This window comes from Pseudoliparis swirei, chromosome 1 (assembly GCF_029220125.1).
Source record: "Pseudoliparis swirei isolate HS2019 ecotype Mariana Trench chromosome 1, NWPU_hadal_v1, whole genome shotgun sequence".
Taxonomy (NCBI): domain Eukaryota; kingdom Metazoa; phylum Chordata; class Actinopteri; order Perciformes; family Liparidae; genus Pseudoliparis; species Pseudoliparis swirei.
Genome location: NC_079388.1, coordinates 2941029 through 2960846, shown reverse-complemented (window position 1 = coordinate 2960846; position 19818 = coordinate 2941029). Strand labels below are relative to the sequence as shown.

General features: G+C 47.9%; 1 protein-coding gene across 1 annotated transcript in view; it reads right to left on the bottom strand.

Annotated features, from left to right (window-relative positions):
- Window positions 1–1141: 1141 nt before the first annotated feature.
- erf (Ets2 repressor factor) overlaps window positions 1142–19818 on the bottom strand; it is a 43557-nt gene continuing 24880 nt past the window's right edge. The window contains exons 2-5 of the mRNA XM_056415693.1: window positions 16070–16304; window positions 8785–8897; window positions 4999–5849; window positions 1142–4886 (exon numbers count right to left, since the gene is read on the bottom strand). Coding sequence (XP_056271668.1) covers window positions 4218–4886; window positions 4999–5849; window positions 8785–8897; window positions 16070–16304 — 1868 coding nt within the window. The 3' untranslated portion in view covers window positions 1142–4217. The remainder of the gene's footprint in view (window positions 4887–4998; window positions 5850–8784; window positions 8898–16069; window positions 16305–19818) is intronic.

The window sequence follows — 19818 nt, the reverse complement described above, 5'->3', positions numbered from 1 at the left end:
GTAGTGGTTGTAGTAGTAGTGGTTGTTGTTGTAGTAGTCGTAGTAGTGGTTGTAGTAGTATAGTAGTAGTAGTGGTTGTGGTAGTAGAAGCAGTTGTCGTCTCAATGTTGTTGTCAGCATGAAGCACACATTGTGTTTCCAGTGGTCTCAGCTTCAGAAACATTCAAAGGAATGAGGCCTCTAGTCCTGAAGCCTCCAGTCTCTCTGGTTCCTCCGTGTTCCCTGTTCTCCTCTCAGCCTCTTCATTCCTCTACACATAATGACCGTTTCATTTGTATGTCAATAAACTTCAGTCAAACACTCAATTATCGAGACATTGTGGTTTCACGGATTTTAAAACGCTATCCCAAGATTTCCTCACAAGTCTCGCGAGAGTTTCCCAGAGCAGGAGGTAGGTGTACTACTAGAACCTGACAGCAGGGGGAGCCAGCGTTCCAGCCAGACACCAGGGAGAAATACAAAGGAGGCTTCAGTGATAATTATACATAAACAGGCGTGTGGGAGGTTGTGAGGGGAATCTTCCACTACTGCAGACGCGTTTTATAGAACAAACAATTAGTTGACTTTATTAAAAAGGAACATAAGTTTTAATTGCAACCCTTACAAAAAAATCCCATCAGTGGGTCGGATCCAATGAGATGAAGCAGAATAAACCCACATGGGGCCTGGAAATGATTTTCTGTCTGTGGCGGCTGTTGTCTGGTAATTAAAACTTCCATTTGGGCTGAAGGGAAAGCCCCAGTTGGCGTGTCGCCGAAGACAAATCTGGTTAAAAATATGAAAGAATATCAATTAAAAGTGAACAAAATATAAAAAACGTAACAGTTCTTATCTACACAAATAGAAAAATGTTCAACAAGACAGAATCTCTCCCACCTGAAGCTGACGGCCGTCTCACGAGCTCCCGGACCAGGACCAGGACCCTGGAGTTCTCCCAGTCGTCTAACTGGTTACAACTTGTCCTGTGTTTGTTTAGCTGCACTGGGTTGATAACTTAAAATTGGCAACGCAATTTAAATTATCAAATAATTGCATCAGTCAAAAACCCAACATGTGTATTTAAACAGATTGTACGGGGTGCAGAACGTGAGCGCATAAACAAAGAAGAACGTAAACGGAAAGAAAGAAGACTACGACCGGCTTGTTTTTTTAAACCTTTTTTTAATGAACCCTGATTATTGTTTAATTACAAATGAAGAGGAACAGACAGAAGAGAAACTCAGTACAGGTGGATCCTCCATGATGGGAACAGAACTGGAAAAAGGTCTCTGACAACGAGGACAGAGGGAGGGGGGGGGGGTCACATGTCAAATAATACAAAGGTAAACAGTACAAAGCTTGTTTTTCTTACAGAACCCACCGAGAGGGGAAGAGTAGTAGATATGTACAACATAGAAACGTCTCCTCTCCCCTGCCGTGTGTCACGTGGGGTCATGTGACCTCCTCCTGTCCGGGTTCACGTGGTTATAAAATCAACACAAAATAAAATAAAATTAATACATGATAAAATGCACCGACGCCAAACGCGCCGAAGTTCATGGTACAGAGTGCACGACTGGAACGAAGACGTACAGGAAATACATGAAGAAGAGAAAGGGGCGGGCCACGAGCAGGAGGGAGCGAGAGGGGCGGGGCCACGGCAGGAGGGCTCAGAATAATCATAAACATGTTAATAAGAGAATTACAAGAGTTACAGGAATACGGCAGCAAATAATACAGAACGACAATAATCGGGCGTGGGGCGAGAAACCGGTGATGCTGGCGTGTGTGTGTGTGTGTAACAGACCAGCTCATGTTCTTCTCTACACTCGACTCTCCTTCAAAGTCCCGAAAGTTAACTTGATTAGTCGATGGAGCTGTTAGTGACCTCCACTGACCACGTAAAACAAGCCAATTAAAACTTACGTACGAGCGTTTGCTGTGTGTGTGTGTGTGGTGAAGGAAAATAGTTTCAAAATAAAACACACACAAGACCGTGTGTATTTTGGACAACCTGGACTAGAAAAGGACTTAATAACCCAAAACTGAGACTTCATCTGAGGGGATGAGTTGTGTGTGTGTGTGTGTGTGTGTGCATTAAGGCATAACTATGGCAACCACACGTGCACGCACACACACACCAAGCAGAAAGAGCTATGTGAGTCGGGAAGTCCTTCTCCCTCTCCATGGGGAGGTTTTATGACGCCATTTCCTCCGTGTGTGTGTGTGTGTGTGTGTCAGTGTCTCTGTGTGTGTTTATGTGTGTAGTTTCTATGGTTTGCCGTCTACTCCAGAAAGACTGTGGGGGTTTCTGAAGTCACATGTGATGTCATGTTTCCCTTTATTCTAGCCACAGTAAAGCCTCAGTGTAACCAGGACAGTGTGTGTGTGTGTGTGTGTGTAGGGTTCAGCCCGTACACACTCTGATCACACAAAGCGTGTCGAGTCCAGAGTTCGCACTCGACCCAAAGTCTGTTGGTATCGCCCGCTGTGAGACGAGGTGAGCAGAGCTGGAAAGACCCGCTGTCGACCAATCAGAATCACCCGGTCTGTCTCTGTGTGTGTGTGTGTGGTAAGACCCCGCCCATCGGCTACTCCGGCGATGTAAAGAACACACACGTGTGACCCCAGGAGACTCGCTCGCCACGCCCCGAATACACAACCACTGCTTTTAAAAAAGAGAAGAATTAGAGCGTGGAGAATATAAATATAAACTCTGATGCCGGCGGCCGGGAGAAGAAGGACACCGATACGCACAACACACACACATCTCACCGTTAGAAATAGGACGTTCCTGATTTGTATCAAATGACCGTAGTGAAATATAATATTTGAATTCAATATATATATTTGAATAAAATATATGTGTAGATTTAATTATTCTGTATCTCTCTTTTGTAAAAAAAAACCCAGAAGGCATGGCGGTACTGTGTGTGTGTGTGTGTGTGTGATAGAACATGGTGAGGGTAACGTGATAAAACTCTTGTTGGCTTATTAAAGGCACAATATTATTTGGAATTGTTCGTTAAAATGAGCGCAGCGCCCCCCCCCCCCTCTAACTTTGAGTAAAACATCATGAAAATACAAGTTTTTTTTTTTTTTAACATCTCAGTGAAAGTTCATCCGAGTTTAACCTCGACCCCCCCCCCCCCCCCATATAAACCAATCAGCTCCAAGCGTTGCTTATCTGTCATCACTGAGAATGCCCCTAAAATACTGTCCCATGTAATAATACAGTCTTAAAAAAACAACAACAAACAACAACAACAAGGGGAATGCAGAGGAGATCTGCTGATCCGGGAGCTTCCGGAACAACAGGGAGAGAGGACGCTCGGTGAGCTGCTGGGTCGGTGTCCTCCAGCTTCGGGTCCAGCGCACACAGAACCGAGTCGGCTTCCTCGACAGGAGGAGAGGGGGGGGGGCGGGTCCAGAGGTCCTCCAGACTCCGCCCCCGTGTCATGTCTTTGTACAGTGTCGTGAACGAGCGGAGGAGGACGAGGAGGTCGAAGAGACCTGGATGCAGCCTCTCCGTGTCCCAGAGCTCTTCAGTCTGAGAGGTCAGAGGTCGCTGTTCTTCTCCCCTCACTGGCCTCCATCTTGGACCGAGGGCCACTTCAGTCATCTCCATCGGGGCTGAAAGTGTTGTTGTAGTAACGTTAGTATCTGCTCGTCTGTCATTGGGGAGGGGTGATGATGTGAAGAAGAGGAGGAGGAGGGCTGACCACTTTCGGGTGAGAATCTTTGTCATTTTGTTATTTGATTGTTCTCATGTGGAAACAAGGGGGAGGCCGGTCCCCTCTTGGTGTCCTAGGGGGCGTGACGGGTCTGCAGCTCATCAGAACCCACCACTCTGTGTTCTCGTGGTTCTATCGGGTCTTGGTGTCTGACGCTGTCAGAACTCACTGAGGAGGAGGAAAGAAGGACAGAACCTGAGAGGCGGTGGCACCCTCTTGTTCTCCTCTACTGTGAGCACCTGGAACACGAGCAGGGAAACATTGTTGGAGCGCCGTGAGGTCAGAGACGAGGTCACATGACCGCCGCTCAGGTACCGGCACACGAAACCCACGGCGGTCACCGGCGCTGTCAAAAAGCTACAAGGCATGATGGTCTGAAACTGTTAGGTCTGTAGACTCGGAGTCGTGTGTTTAGTATCCAAGTAGAGTGTGTGTGCGTGTGTGTGTGCGTGTGTGTGTGCGTGTGTGTGTGTGTGTGTGTGTGTGCGTGTGTGTGTGTGATGCTCAGCAGCCAGTGTTCTCCAGAGACAGCTGTGCGGTGGCTCTCTGCAGCTCAGAGCTCGCTCTGCGCTGGGTGGGCGGCGGCGGCAGCATCAAGCCCAAGATTCCTCCTCCTCCTCCTCCTCCTCCTCCTCCTCCATTTGCCACCTCCCCCGTGCCCTCTCTCCTCCCCTCCCGCTCCTCCTCGGCCCTCACTTTCTTGTCCTCCGCCTCGTCCCGCTCGCCGCCCGCCTCCATCTTCTGGTCCTCGCTCCAGCGGCGCTTGAAGCGCAGCTTGAGCGGGATGCACAGCGTGCCGCCGGGGCTGATGGGCGCCGCCTGGCCCGGCTCGCTCTTAAGGAGGACCGGGGGGAGGACGGCTAGGCCACCGCCGCCGCCGCTACCGCCACCGCTACCGCCACCGCCACCACTACTGCCGCCACCGCCGCTACCACCGCTACCACCGATGGTCGGGGTGGCGGGGGTCTTGAAGACGTCGTCGTCGTCATCGTCAGGGTGCGGGGGGGCGGGGAGGCCGTGGGCCCGGTGGTGGTTGTTGAGCTGGTGGTGGTGAGCCGTCGGGGAGAAGATGTCTCTCTCGTCGTCGCGGTCGTTCTGGTTGAGGTCGTCTTCCTCGCTGATGTCCGTCACCTCCACCTCTTCCTCAGACTCAATGTCGGAGACAGGCTCCACCTGCAGAGGACACGCGTTACATCGAGTGTGCGACTGCGGCCAGATGTTCATCGGCACGCTCCAGCTGTATGAGAGGCCTCCTGTGTGTGTGTGTGTGTGTGAGCAGGCTCACCTTAATCGTGGGCGGCCCCGAGGTCACGATGTGACTGGTCCCCGTGTACGACGCCGACTGGCTGGAGGAGGAGCAGGAGGAGGAGGCCAGCGAGCTCTCGGACTCCCTCTGCTTGCGGCCGAGCGGCGGCGGCTGCAGCTTGAACTTGAACGGCGAGGGATGCTGCTCCTCGCCGCCGCCGAGCGAATGAGAGAGCGGCGGCAGGGGCGGGTGGAGGTGATGGACGGCCGGCTTCTCCAGGGTGGGGCGGTGCGGCTGAGGGATGATGATGTTGGGGTAGTGGAGGAAGGCCCGCGGGCTGAGGTGGTAGTTGTAGACCGACTGGTTGTGGGCCTGCAGGTAGTGCTTCATGTCCTCCGGGTTGAAGGAGAAGTGGGAGCCCAGCATGGGGGAGGAGAGGGAGGGGGAGGGGGTGTAGGGCAGGTGCGGGGTGGGCGTCATCGACAGGGCCGGGGACAGAGTCGGGGCCAGGAGGCCCCCGGGGCCGGGCAGCGGGGACCCCGGGAACGGAGACAGCGAGTCGGGGTGGCCCCGGGGCCCGTGGCGCGACAGCCCCGGGTTGGGGTAGATCCTGAAGAGAGACTCGTGGGGCAGGCGGGGGGGCAGCAGGCCCCGGTAGGGCCCCGCGCCGCGCTCCTCGGCGCCCACGGCCTCCTCCAGCTCAGAGTTGGTGGAGGTGCCGTCGCTGCAGTCGCTCACGGAGCCGCGGGCCATGCGGCGGGCCACGCTGCTGAACAGGCCCGGGCTGCGCAGCTCCTCGCTGGAGGAGAGCACGTCCGACGGCGTGGAGGGCGGGAAGCGGAAGTGGCTGCCGCCGGTCGGCGCCGGGGGGGCGCTGTGAGGGACACGGCCTGCGAGGAGGAGAGGGGGAGGGGCCATGCGTTACAAATCAATAATGGAATGGAAAAAAAATCAATTAAGAGGACGGTGGAAAAAGAAAGCAGGCGTACTGGCCCTTTAAGACGGAGGAGGAAAGGGAAAACTAGTGAGAGTGGGTGTCTCATAACTCTAAACTAGTTCCCCCAGAGGGTCCCAGGCACACTGAAAGAAAACACTGGCTCACTCAAAGCCACAAGGTCCCTTCCCCCCCCCCACCCTCCTCTCTCTCCTGCCAGGGAGTCTGTGGCACAGCAATAAATTCTTGGCATCTGCACACGTGCCAGAACTAAATATTGGAAAAGTCGACCTGCCATCACAAACATGGGGTTGGGTTCCTATGGGTTTCTTTTTCAGTACCGCTGAGTGCATGTGTGTCACAGACGATGATGTGTGTGTGTGTGTGTGTGTCCAGATTGACGTGGGCATGTGTGTGTGTGCGATGCGTCGTACCAAACCGTCATATCACAACATGTCATGCGTGTGGGCCACATCACACGGAGGCTGTAATTGAAGCTTCGTGCCGCACTCATGTCAGCCGCCATCCAACGCTGCCATATGGGCCGTGTTTACACAGGGTGGCCGGGACCAGAACGGGAGGAGAGGAGGAGGAGGAGGAGGAGGAGGAGGAATAATCTGGGACGTGGCACACACTGCACCATAATGGCCCGTCTGTAGGGAGGTCTCTGATCGAGCTCCTTGGGGTGAACTAGATATGAAGTCCTAAAACCAGGAAAGGATTTCAGCATTTCTGGTTCCCTCAACTCTGAACCGTTGGTTTTATTTTGGTAAGATGTCTAAGAAAAAGATCTGCGTTCCACACGAGCGGAAGGCATTTCACGTCTTGATCTGCGATATAAAACACGTCGGTACATAACTTTAAAAAGGCGGTCACCGGTCTCGCCGCGGTGTGTTCAGGCGCCCCGGGATATCGGGGGTATCGAGCTCGTGTTTGAGAGCGCGTCGAGGTTCCCAGTGTGACGCCAACTTCTGGGTCTCTGAATGATTGCATCATGTTAAATGCAGTATATGAACATTGTTCCTTGAGATTTATCCAGCATGTAAACCGGTTGCTCCCCGTTAAACTACATCAACAAACGTGGGAATGTCCCAGATCCTGTTGGATCTCTGTAAAGTCAGAACCGGCTCTGGGCTTTTATCTGCTCTGTATATTTATTGTGTTGACCATCTGTCAGTGTATTTGTACTTTGCTCTTTAACCGTTGACATTAGGGATGCACCGATCTGATCGGCGCAGATCCATATCGGCCGATATTCCCATTATCGGTTTTGACCGGCGTTCTCAAAACGGCCGATCAGATGACGTAACATCTGTGAGAACTATCAGACGTTTCAATCGCCGCGCACCGCAACAGAGACGATACGCCCTGCAGAGGTCAGAGGTCAACGAGGGGATCCTCACCACCGAGCGGCGTCCCCGTCCCCCGAGTTGAATCTCTGGGTCGACTCAGCCGACTCTCACATGTCTGCCCCTAGAGACTGATGCTCACGCTAAACACATTCCATCGGGAGCAAAGAGGGTTTTGATAACGTTAGCGGAAAGAACCACGTGAAACAACATCCGTTTATCAAAATAAGATGTCGACAAATCAAACACTAACATATACAAGTAAACAATGAACTGATTTTGTATCTTTAGAGATCGTTTCTGAGATTTAGCTTAAATTATGCGAACATTAAAACATTTTTACTGGACCAAGGAAGAGTTTATAAAAAAAAGTCAGACTTTTGTATGTTAAACAAAGTCCTGTAAATAGATTTCCCCAAGAGTTCCAGGAAATGAATGATGCAGATGTGTTCCATACATATCTGAAATCCCCATCACTGGCAATCAATCAATTTTAATGTATCAATTAGGACATTTTTCATAGTAAAAGTCCTAAATGTTTAAAGAAATCTGTAATTTCTTTAATGTTTGAGTTGCTTTATATATGTATTTCCTCATAGTCCTAGGCAATAATGCTACACAATAAATAGAATGCTTCAATCGACACCGTGATCGGTGATTGGTATTATCGGATCGGCAGATACTGATTTCGGTGATCGGCACCAAAAACCTGATCGGTGCATCTCTCGTTGACATGTTTTGGCCCCTGTTGTTGCCACATTGTGTTAATTGACTGCTGTACTGCACTTTGTCTGTGATAAGTGAAAATAAATAAACTTTACTGAGAGTGGAGCTGGATATTCAGTAAAATATGCAATGAGGACATAAAGGATGCTTCACTGCTGATATGATGCGACATCATAAACAACCCATCCATGTTTAAATGTAGCCGGTGACGTTGGCAGCACCGCCAACAATTACCTTGTGATGCGTTCAGGCTCTGTTCAGTAAAAATAAATATTTTGGGTGAATGTAAAGGTCCTCTTGTAATCTCGTAAAAGTAAATGTAGGGAGGAACTTTATTAAATGCAGAAGTTTGAAGGACCAATATATACATACATATATATATATATACACACGCATATATATATATATATATTTATTATGACCCGTTTACACTCGCTCTAAGCATCACTAACTACTCATGAAAAGATTGGTTTTAATTCCTAAAGACACAATCCTTTATTTCTTTACAAAGTAAAAACTATTTCTGGTGCTTTCTGGTCTCTATAAGTTCTGTTGGCTCCCTTGTGTTCAGCAGTTATTCTGATTGCGGCCCTTCAATCTAAAAGTCAAGCTCTGCAATCTCAACACAAGGACCTCAAACGCATCAGCAGCTGAAGAACAGCAACAATGCGTCTGCCCTTGAGCTCACGTTCAAGTGCAGCGTGTCATTCTGTTCCTCCAAAACATAAATAAACCTGGCTGTTAGTTCCCAGGAGGAGTTATCAGGGCAGAACCAGACAGAACCGGGTTAGACACAACACCAGGCGGCGGCCGTACCGGAGCCCATGTCGATGAAGGGGTAGTTGACCAGCACCAGCTTGTTGAAGTTGAACTTGTAGGTGAACCTCTTCCCTTTGGTCTTGTGGAGGATCCTCTTGTTGTAGTAGTATCTAGAGAGGGGAGCACAGACAAGAGGGGGTTACCAGGAGTACACACGGTGCCCACCTGGTCTCTTCTCCAGGAAGCATTCATCAACACAACCTCACAGCTCAATCAGAGGTCTACTCGTCTTTCCTAAAGCAGAGTAAACTGCGAGCGGGGAGCACATGTGCTGACATGTCGTCTCCATCGTCATTGACGGGACATCCAATCTGCTCTCGACCAATGGGAGGCCATTACTGGACTGAACAGTTCTGCATAGATCAGGGGTGTCCAAAGTCCGGCCCGCGGTCAGATTTCATACGGCCCGCGACATCGGTCATATAATGTGTTATTTGTGGCCCGCCAGATCTGTCAGAATAAATAAATCATAAAAACTTGAAAGACGTAATTCCTCCTTTCTAATGTATCTGGCTCTGCATCTGTGGCGTGAACCCTTCTCGAAGCCTATTTGCCATGGCGACGGCACACAAAAAAGGAGAAAAGTTGACAGTGAGGGCCGCCGCTTTCAGGAGCGGTGGGAATTACGAGTGTTTCCCATACCATGAGAACAGGGTGGGGGTCCGCCCCACTGACATGTTCTCTATAGCGCCAGATTACAACATAAGTAATGTCAGGTTGTTTTATTCAACTAAACGGTCGTATATTATTGATCGTATCGACACAGCGGCATGTCATTTCTGTCTCTACGTGGTGGCGTTCACACTTCTCCTGGCTCTCGGTATCCCGGCGGAGCTCCGCCCCCATGCGCACAGACAGGTGCGCACATACAGGTGAGCGCGCTCCAACCAGCCGGCAGAGAGCGTCCAATATGTCGCGGGAACAACAAACCGACGCCTCTGCGTTCCCACGGTGGTGAAGACACGTCGTCTCAGAGTAGCTCTCTGCTAGAGCAGAGACGAGGTGGGGCGCGAGGGGAAATGCTGATTCTTTTATTTCAAGACCTTGTCTGAGAACTTCACATATTACAAACTACACGGACATAAAACTAAATCATTAATAAATAAAGAGCGAAATGCCTGTCGCCTACTTTCGTGTAAATGTGTACGTTACAGCGTTAACCGGTTACGCTGCGCATGCGCGACAGACTAGATTATTGGAGACTTGCCAGGTGTTACCTCTCAGCGTTCCAGCTGTTGCCCTTCAAAACAAGAGCTCAACATTGAGCATTATTGAGAGTGGCCGTATCAAGCCTGCAACCCCGTTTTAAAAAGAGGTGAAGTGGAAAGCCCATTTTATCACACAGAGTAAAACGTGATGACTCAAACATATCTGCACTTGTTTTGTTTTTCAAAGGTTGCGCGTTTTTGTTATTTTGAAAATATATGCAGTGTAACTAACACTCAGTAAAACTCTTTATGCCCAAATTCTTGATCTTATTTGGTCTAATTTGTCACAGGTTGCACTTTATTGATATTATCTTGAAAAGGTATTCAGTGCAAAACAGGTTAATTGCAACCACAATAAGCTAAATGTGAAGTGTGTTGAACGGTAACATATGTCATTAACAGTGAAAAACCTGTAGATGTGACAAACTATTGTGTTTCTGAAAAGATCTAGTCAAAGATAAGGGCAAAATTAATTAGTTTGTAAGTGTAACGATAACAGACCACTTTGCATTACTTATAACTCCTGTTTAAAATGTTCATTAAGCAACGTTATGTAACTCATAGAAATGTAAGGTATTCTATATCCAGCGTTTTCATTGTTATCTGACTGAATGAAAGGCAGACTTGGTTCTATTATATGTGGTTACATTGTCATTTAAAAAATAAAAGTAATTGTGACAGTTAAAATACATTGTTTTACAACAGTCTATATTCATGTAACTTTTGTGGTTTAAAAAAATGTTTAAATGAACTATTGGTGCTCGGGCATCTTGACTTTATCACAATTGGCCCTCATTGCAAAAAGTTTGGACACCCCTGGCATAGATGGATGAAAAGAGACTGAGAGCCATTAGAGGCTTCTCACGCGTTAAAATGGAGCTTTTGTTTCAATGGGTAAAGGAGCATCATCCACCACCTCTGGTGGGGCAATGACTCGAGATATAATATAAATATATAGATGTTTCATCTCAAAAGCAAGGCGCCCATACAGCGCTTTTGGCACAAGGGTTTGATTGACAGCTGTCACTCCAGCCCAGAGTAACCAGGCAAACAGACCCGAGTCCCATCTCTAATGGGCCAGGTGTGAGAGCTCTCCTTAGAAGTTTTATATATATAAAGTTCTGACACTCCGTGTGCCTCCATATGATGGACATAAGCCCCCGAGAGCATCAGCATGAAGTCTTTTCTATACAGGGTTCACAAAATGTTTCACCAATCCATCCGTAGGAGTTTCTTTAAGGTACGACACGACGAAGCGTTTAATACTGTGCGTACAAAAAAAGTCTGATGTTCCCCATACAGAGAAAATCCCAACGTCAAGACAGGCAACCGATTGGCCAGAACGTGATCGGCGTGTTTTGTTTCACCGATAAAGATCGGGGAGATTTATTTCCCCCAAACTTCTTCCAAGGTTCCACGTCTGCGGCCTGCAGAGCAGATGGACCGATGTTCACGTGCTCACCAGGGGAAAGGAAGCAGGTGGAGATTGTTCTTGAGGGATTTTACTTTTTAACGACAGATGCTGGTACTGGGACAGGAGAAAGAATAAAACACAATAAAATACATTAAAAGAAACAAAGGGAACGAGATGAGTGAACCTCAGTCACTCCTTCAATAGACAGCCATGTTGGATTTGACCCTGATGTGTCCCTCCTCCCCCTGGTATGCAAGACAAGGAGTCGATGGTTTTAAAGTGCATTTAAATGCAACATGCAAATGTTTGTATTGAATTAAGAATATATTCTGAATTGTGACACAAAGAATCAAATCATATTGAATCCTGAGATCTCCCCTAGCGAGACGTTTAGGGTCAATGTTTTTACCTTCGCATTCGAGAATGTGGAAGGTTATGTTTTGATCGCTGTGTATTTATTTGTATGCGTGTTATTCACATAACTCAAAAAGTATTAAACCGAATCGCATGACATTTGGTGGGATGATTGGTTATTATCCGGGGACCATTTCATTAGATTTTGGGATCGATCGGGTCAAAGGTCAAGGTCATGAAAAGGTACCAAAAAAGTGGCTGCGGCGAAGGTATGCGCTCTACCGAGTGCCCGTTCTAGTTGAAGTGTGTTCCACGTGGAGACAGGAGGAGACGGTATAATAAGACCAACACCTGTCGGAGGACAGAAAGCACAGCGCTACCTGCTCATCATTACGTCGCCTAACAAGCGGCTCGCAGTGTGAACTCGTGCTTCTATTCTAAATCTCCCCGATTCCTTAAGGAAGCGAGACGGCCGCTCAGAAGTGTCGTGACCTTCCTCCATTAGTCATCGTGGAGGGGGGCGAACGGCGAGCCGCCGACAGCTCATCCCAGAGATGAAGCGTCTCCCTGTGACTCACGACGGCCTCGGGGACAGAACCACATTCATGCCTCGTAAAGCGGAGCGTCTGCATTGTGCTTCATCTGCAGAGGAGCTGGAGGAGCTCAGAGGTCTGCTGCCGGTCTCCATGTGACTCAGTCTTTATAAAGCCATCCGGCTCATGTTGGCGTCATATAGAGACACACAAATAAGATGCATTGTTACAAATGTACAACCTTATCAAAGAGGACATGTGTGAGGTGGAGTAATGTTCACGCTCAGAACCCAGTATCTGAACCCCGTGTGAGAACCAGCTCAAGGGGAAACTTTCTAAACGCTCTGGAACTTTGGAAAGGTTAAATCCCCGCCCGAGGAAATGGCCACGATGTAAATAAGATAAGATTCTTATAGTATAGTACGACATTAGTTTCCTACAATCAGTCACACTCGCAGTCAAATTAATAGAAAGAATAAAAACCACAACAATGACACAGATGAAGCCGTGGGCCCGACTCCTGCTCCACTGCGTCAGAGGGGAGGGCAGTACAACAACCTGGTGTGTGTGTGTGTGTGTGTGTGTCAGGAGCTCAACCAGCTCCTCAATGACTCAAGCAGTGAAGGGCCTCTTGATACAGATGACTACTACATATTATTTTATCTATCCCGAGGCAAATGGCTTTAGAAGAGGAACATTATTTCCTTCTGGAATACAGAGTTGACATGAAGAATGTACGGAAAGTCTCACTAAAAGTTTGAAGAAAAGGAAGAAAAGGGCCAAACCCTCAAATCCACGATGAGAAACACACACCGACGGGGGAACAATCACAACAACGGAAATATTAGAGAGCGTGTTAACAATAAAGAAAAGGCCTGTGTGAGCGCGCTGGAGAAACATCAATACATGGAAAGACATCAAACACGTCCAACAGAACCTCTGAAGTGATGACCCGCCGCTGGGTCACATGGAGCTGTTTTATGTGAACCCAGAGAAGAGACCAGAGGGAGCTTCTCCTGCTACGAACGGACTGTTTACCCTCAACATGTTGTGGATGAAGAACTTTGATCCAACACTTTTCATCCCTCTATGTGTTCTATACGTCTGCAGCCGCCTCGTGGTTCTGGTTCTGGTGGCGACGATGCCTTCATTCAAAGAGGAACCATTCTTTTTGAAGCAGCGACAGGTTTCTCTACATCTTTGATCATCTTACTGTGACTGATGCGTTTAAACACCGCATACGGATGAACAGAATCATTCACCTCCATTGTTTTGTATTCATTCAACATTCCTAACAAATCGAAGAGATGGGTCACATCCCGGACAATAATGAAACCGGGCCCGTCGTAGTAAACCAGACCTCAGCGTCTTCAGAGTCATGTGACTCCACCGGCTGCTCGTATCAGATCCATTCTCTGCTTCTCAAACCAGAACTCCTCTTCTGCCTGGCGGAGCGGAGTCGGTCGAGTTCGGGCTCGGCGGTGAGAAGGGGACACGGAATGGTTTCAGGTGATCACAGCGTTGCGGTTGAAATGTTTAGGTTATTGCAGGGTTCTTACACATGTTGACCAATGGATTTCCAGGACTTTTCCATGACTTTAAACCACATTTCCATGACCAAACTGAAGTCTCGGTTTATACATGAAAAAGTGAGCACATTTAGTTTTTAAACAATGTGAATTCCTAAGCATAGAGTATACATTAAATGAAACAAATGAATAAGAGACAATATTTTGATTAAATAAATAAACATTTGCTTCCCGAGCTATGGCCAGCGAACTTTCCAGTTAAGGTGCGTTCACTTGCGCGAGAAAAAAAAAGAAAATTGCGCCGCCAGTATGAGAGCGTATGCCGGCTAATATTTTGGTCGCTTTCTTTCTAAAACATATTCATTATTTCAAACTCGTCGTAAATGAACATGTGAATACAACAAATTTCCATGACTTTTCCAAAACTTTTTTGATTTAAGTTTTTTCCATGACGTTTCCAGGACTGGAAATGACAATTTTAAAATTCCATGACATTTCCAGGTTTTCCATGACCGTAAGAACCCTGTCATTGAGTTTTTTGTATCGAGCCCAAATCGTCCAAGAGAATATCGCAAATCTTTTATCCCTGAATCTCACACACCGGGGCGACGGGAGGTGTGATGGATGGACGGGTCCAACGAACGGACATCTTTTACCCAGGAGGCCGCCGGGTGAAAGTCAACGTGTCTCGGAACTTCCGTTGTCATTCTAACCCAATCGAAGATCTTTTCTCAGTTGTTTTGTTGCCTAAAACCTAACCCGGGTTCTTGAGAACTTCATTTGGAAAAGAGCGTCTGCAACAAGTGGGTAAATTCACGAGCACGGCGGGAGGAAAACACATAGGGTATCATACCAACCGTCGCACGAGGATGTGTTGGATTACACACACACACACACACACACCTGTTGCATAGCTTCTCCCTGTGGAACAACGATTATCTGTAAACAAATAAACAACACAGCTAAATCAAAGCGTTAAAACGACTCGTGTTAGGAAATGGTTCCAGAGAAAGTCGTGCGTCTTTAAATACGCCGTCGCATGAAGTCGGAGACAAAAAAAGGTTGAAACAACAAACAAGACACAGATGGGCTGGAGGAGGGCTGACATACACCGAGGTGTCAGCAGTGTGTGTGCACACGTGGGTGTGTGTGTGTGTGTGTGTGATGAGGCACTGCAACTAGTCATCACCATGGCAAACTATAACCCACACCAACCTACAAAACAGGAGGCGACATCGATGACTAGCAGTGTGTGTGTGTGTGTGTGTGTGAGAACAGACTGGCAGCTAAATAAAGATCCTCAGCGTCCCACATGTGCGTTTCTAAATCGACCTTCGCCCTCGAGCTCCAGCACGACGCTCAGGTGCACGACTGAACACAATCCTCTTCTTGTTTTTCTTTTACCTGACACGTTATCAGAGAAATGAGAGATTTTAAACGGCAAAGTCTCCGACGCGACCCGACCCCGAGACTGCGGAGGATCTTCATCGCTCAAAATGAAAGCGACGAATAAAAATGGAAACAATTTCTTCAGTTTCGGCAACCGAGAGCGGACGCCTGGAAGATCGAGTGTCCTGAAAACGCTCCAAACAATGTGACCTGTGGTTCCTTAGCAAAGAGTAGAACATAGAATAATAGAGATTAGAGCTTCTTTTCCCAGGTTATAGTTGTTTTTCTCAAGCTGAAAAGAACCAATAAATACTTTCCTCCTCCTAATATTCAGTTGAAAAAAACAACTAAAAAACACCTTTTACACCGTGTAAAATGCAGAAATACTAAGATTAATTCAAACAGCTTAAAGCTGAGAATCATTTTAAAGCAGCTGATTTTATTCCTGTGTGTGTGTGGACAGACACTTATGTCTTTAACCCCCACTAGTCGGTTATCTTACTAAAAAGACATTGATTTAATTTAAGACTCTCTCCTAAATGGTTCACCGGCTTTGTTCATGTGATTCCAGATCGAGCCGTCTGGCTGTTTGCCATCATCCGACTCCTCTGGGATCCAGAATATGGGACCTCAATATGAAGGATGATATTGGCACCGGTCCAGACGGAATCAAGAACCCAAGAAACGCCGGTTTTCGCCGTCGGTGTGAATAAATCAACAAGTGTCGGCAGATCCGAGCCGGCGGTTCTGTTAAATCGGGCTTTGAAAGGTTGAGTGTGAAGCTTGGTTTCTGTGTAAAGCCCACTTGACATGTGTGACATATAATAATAAAGTGTCCTTCTGTTCCATTCTCACCTGAGAGCTCGGCTGAGCTTGTCGTAGTTCATCTGCGGTTTGCACTTGCGGGCCCCCCAGAGCCGGGCCACCTCGTCCGGGTCCTTGATGACGAACTCGCCGTAGTCTCCCTGCCAGGCGATGACGTCGTGGTACTCCTCTTTCCTCAGCAGCTCCAGGATGAAGTGCCACAGCTGGATCTGCCGGGAGCCCGGGCTCGACTCGGGCTTGTAGGCCCAGTCCGGGAAGGCGAACCCTGGGGGAGCAGACGGGAGAGAAGGGGGGCGTCACGGCCAGGTCCTCATCGAGAGAGGACAGGAGGGGCGCAATCAGAGCGGGGTGACCTTTGACCCTTTGACCCTGCCTCGTACGCACAACTACCAGTTTGGTATGTTCCTCAGTTGTTGGGGTCACAGCAGCTGGTTATAAACACGACGACCATTTCCTTAAACTCAGTACCGCCTCAGAGCTGAACACAAGTCATTCGATGGTTACCACCAACTCCGGGTCAATCTAAATTATTTCTCTGGATGAGCATCTCTATGATTGTCCATTAACCTTCCAACGTTGTTTATTGTGTCTGATTTAGATCGACAACGATATCCCGAAAATCACCAAAGTATGCCGGTAACTCTTCAAAAGGTTAACTGACTAACCCTGACCTAGTTAACAGCGACTAGTCAGGGCTTTGCATCGTGTTTGGCATGAAAACACACTTCAGTGATTTCATGGTAGACGCTTTGTTGTCGTTTGTTCCTCTTGACCTCGTTTACCTCTTTTAACCAAAACAATGTAACGTTGCGTTTCGTCCACGCGGCGCACATTCCGGCGGCGGCCGAGCGTTCGTGAGAAGACACGAGACGCCAGAATGTTGGGAAACGCCGGCTTCAAGGATGAAAAGGCCGACGTTGAAATCCTCGTCGCATTTCTCTCCGTCGCGGAGTCGGAAAAAGTCAAAGCTGCTCGTGAGCGCTTCACACTGAACTGTTCCCAGAGACCGCCGCCACGCCGAACCTCCACCGCTATCGCCTTCAAAGGTGGAGGATCAGCTGGTGGAGCAGATTAAGAAGCCTTGAGATGTGTGCAGACACAACACGAGCGATGCTTTAAAAACTGCTATCAGGACACACACACACTATAGGCTGAGAGTTGTAAAGCAGTGGGTGGCAGTAAAAGACTCAACACAAGGCCCGACTGAGACTGCATAACACACACACACACACACACACACACACACACACACACACACACACACACACACACACACACACACACACACACACACACACACACACACACACACACACACACACACACACACACACACACACACACACACACACACACACACACACACACACACACACACACACACACACACACACACACACACACACACACACACACAATCAGGCTGAGAAAAGCAAATGGTGGGAAACATGTGGGCACAATGCAACAATGCACAATTTTGTGGCTGCGTGTGTTTATGCAAGTGTGAAGAAACTCAGAATCCTAAATACCAAAGGTTACAATCGCGTTCCCACACTCGACAGTCGTATCTATAGCACGGTGACGGGGGGCTTTCAGTCAGGACCCACACGGCGTCGCATCGTTCTGCATGTCGGATGTCTGAAGATGCACGCGGTCGTCCTTCACGTCGGATTTGTTTGACGAAGTCCCCGGAGCAACGACAACAAAGCTGGAAATCATATTGGCACCACGTTGTAGAGATATATATTCCATTGTTTGACAAGTTGTGTTAATTACGGTGTTAAAGTGTTCCGTTTGGATGATTGGTGGCATTGTAATAGTGTTATACCGACAAAAGACACGTTTGAGTTCTCTCCAGGAGGCCGTGGAGAGAGAGACGGGATGCTGACGTGGAATCAGACACACTGACGACTCATGGAAATATCAGAGCCAACATCACGGAACCAGGAGAAGAAGACAGGGTTCTTACACATTTTGACCGATGGATTTCCATGATTTTTCCAGGACTTTAAACCAAATTTCAAGGACCAAACTGAAATCTCGGTAAAAACATGAAAAATGTGGAACATTGTGTGTATTGAGAGCGTACGCCGGCTTATATTTTGAGCGTCTTTCTTTAAAAAACATATTAATTATTTTAAACTCGGCGTAAATGAACACGTGATTATAACACATTTCCATGACTTTTCCAAAACTTTTATGATTTAAGTTTTTTCCATGACTTTTCCAGGCCTGGAAATGACCATTTTAAAATTCCATGACTTTTCCAGGTTTTCCATGAGCGTACGAACCCTGAGAAGAGTTGTTCAAATGTGGGGATGAGAACAGACAGCTGGCAACTGAATGAGTAGAGAGAACTGCTTCTGAACATGTTGCCCAGATGGCCATTAAAATCAATAGTGACTTCTTTATTGGATAAATATTTGCTCTCAACATCTGCACTTAGAAATACTGTCGTAAAACACGTTGAACAACGACGCGAGGCGGGATGTTTACTTTTCAACTAGTCCTTTTACAGTTTATTTATGTCCTTCTGGCCTCGACTGCTTCCTCACAGCAATCAACAACAACAACTGGTGGTAACAGTCGGCCTCTTTTGTGAAGCTGACAAACTCCTGAGCCGCTGCCTTCCTGCCGACATGCGCGGTGCTTTCTCAAAAGAATAATGCCGACTGACTTACACTCGACCGAGTCTGAAGTTCAGATTGGACCGCAGTGATCTGAGCGGCGCCGGCAGGCCGCTACACGCCTAACGCTAACCTAGATATAGACGACATTTTAATAGCATGTAAATGGCGTGAGGCATGGAAAAACCAACCAAGTCAGGGAGGATTGAAGGCTGCCGTCAGGTGAGCAAAGGGCAGCTGCGTGTTGGAAAATGTCATTAATCCTGAGAAGAAGAAGAAGAAGTGATGGATAACTGTCTGAACGGGACTAAGACCTGTGAGAACACACTGTGGAGAGAGAAAGCCACACAACGCACTTCCAAATGTAACACCTACATGTGTGTGTGTGTGGGGAGATAAAGTTCATATACATCCAAGTGTCTGTTTAGATCAGGGGTCCCCAAACTTTTTCCTGAGAGGGCCACATAACGTTTCCCTTGCCTGCTGGAGGGCCGGGGGAGTGTGCTCACCTGTGTGCGCGCATCACGGCTGAGCGCTGCGCGCGCCACTCGCTGTGAGCGCTGCGCGTGCAGACAACATTTAACGGAGCGGAGCATTGCGTGCGCTCTGATCGCTCTTTTAATGAATTATCGACACAAAAAAATATGCTAAATCACATCTTTTTTAACGTACGGGTACTTCGTTAGCATCGCTACACCGTGCAGCGTGACAGCAGCAGATGTAGCGGACTAACATTCAAGCTAACCTAACTTCCCAAACGATGTCGACATCTGAACGCTGATTGGCCGAGACGCGACACGTCCATCAAAGATGTTTTATTGTGAAGAGCACCACTTCACATTTTCTCCGCGTCTCACTGCAATCTCAACGGCAGCGGGCCAGGTGAAAAAAATAATAATAAATCGGAACCCGTCTCTGGTATTGTTCAGGGGGCCGGTCCACATGTGGAGGCGGGCCGAATTCGGCCCGCGGGCCGTAGTTTGGGGACCACTGGTTTAGATGATGAAGGAATGTTTGTTTTCCCCCTTCTTTTGTTCCCCCATCTCTCTCACACACACACACACACACACACACAGCATGAAAATCAGTCTATATCGTCAGCATTGCGAGACACAGGTTGTGTAACTGCTCCATAGACTCAGATCGTCTTCC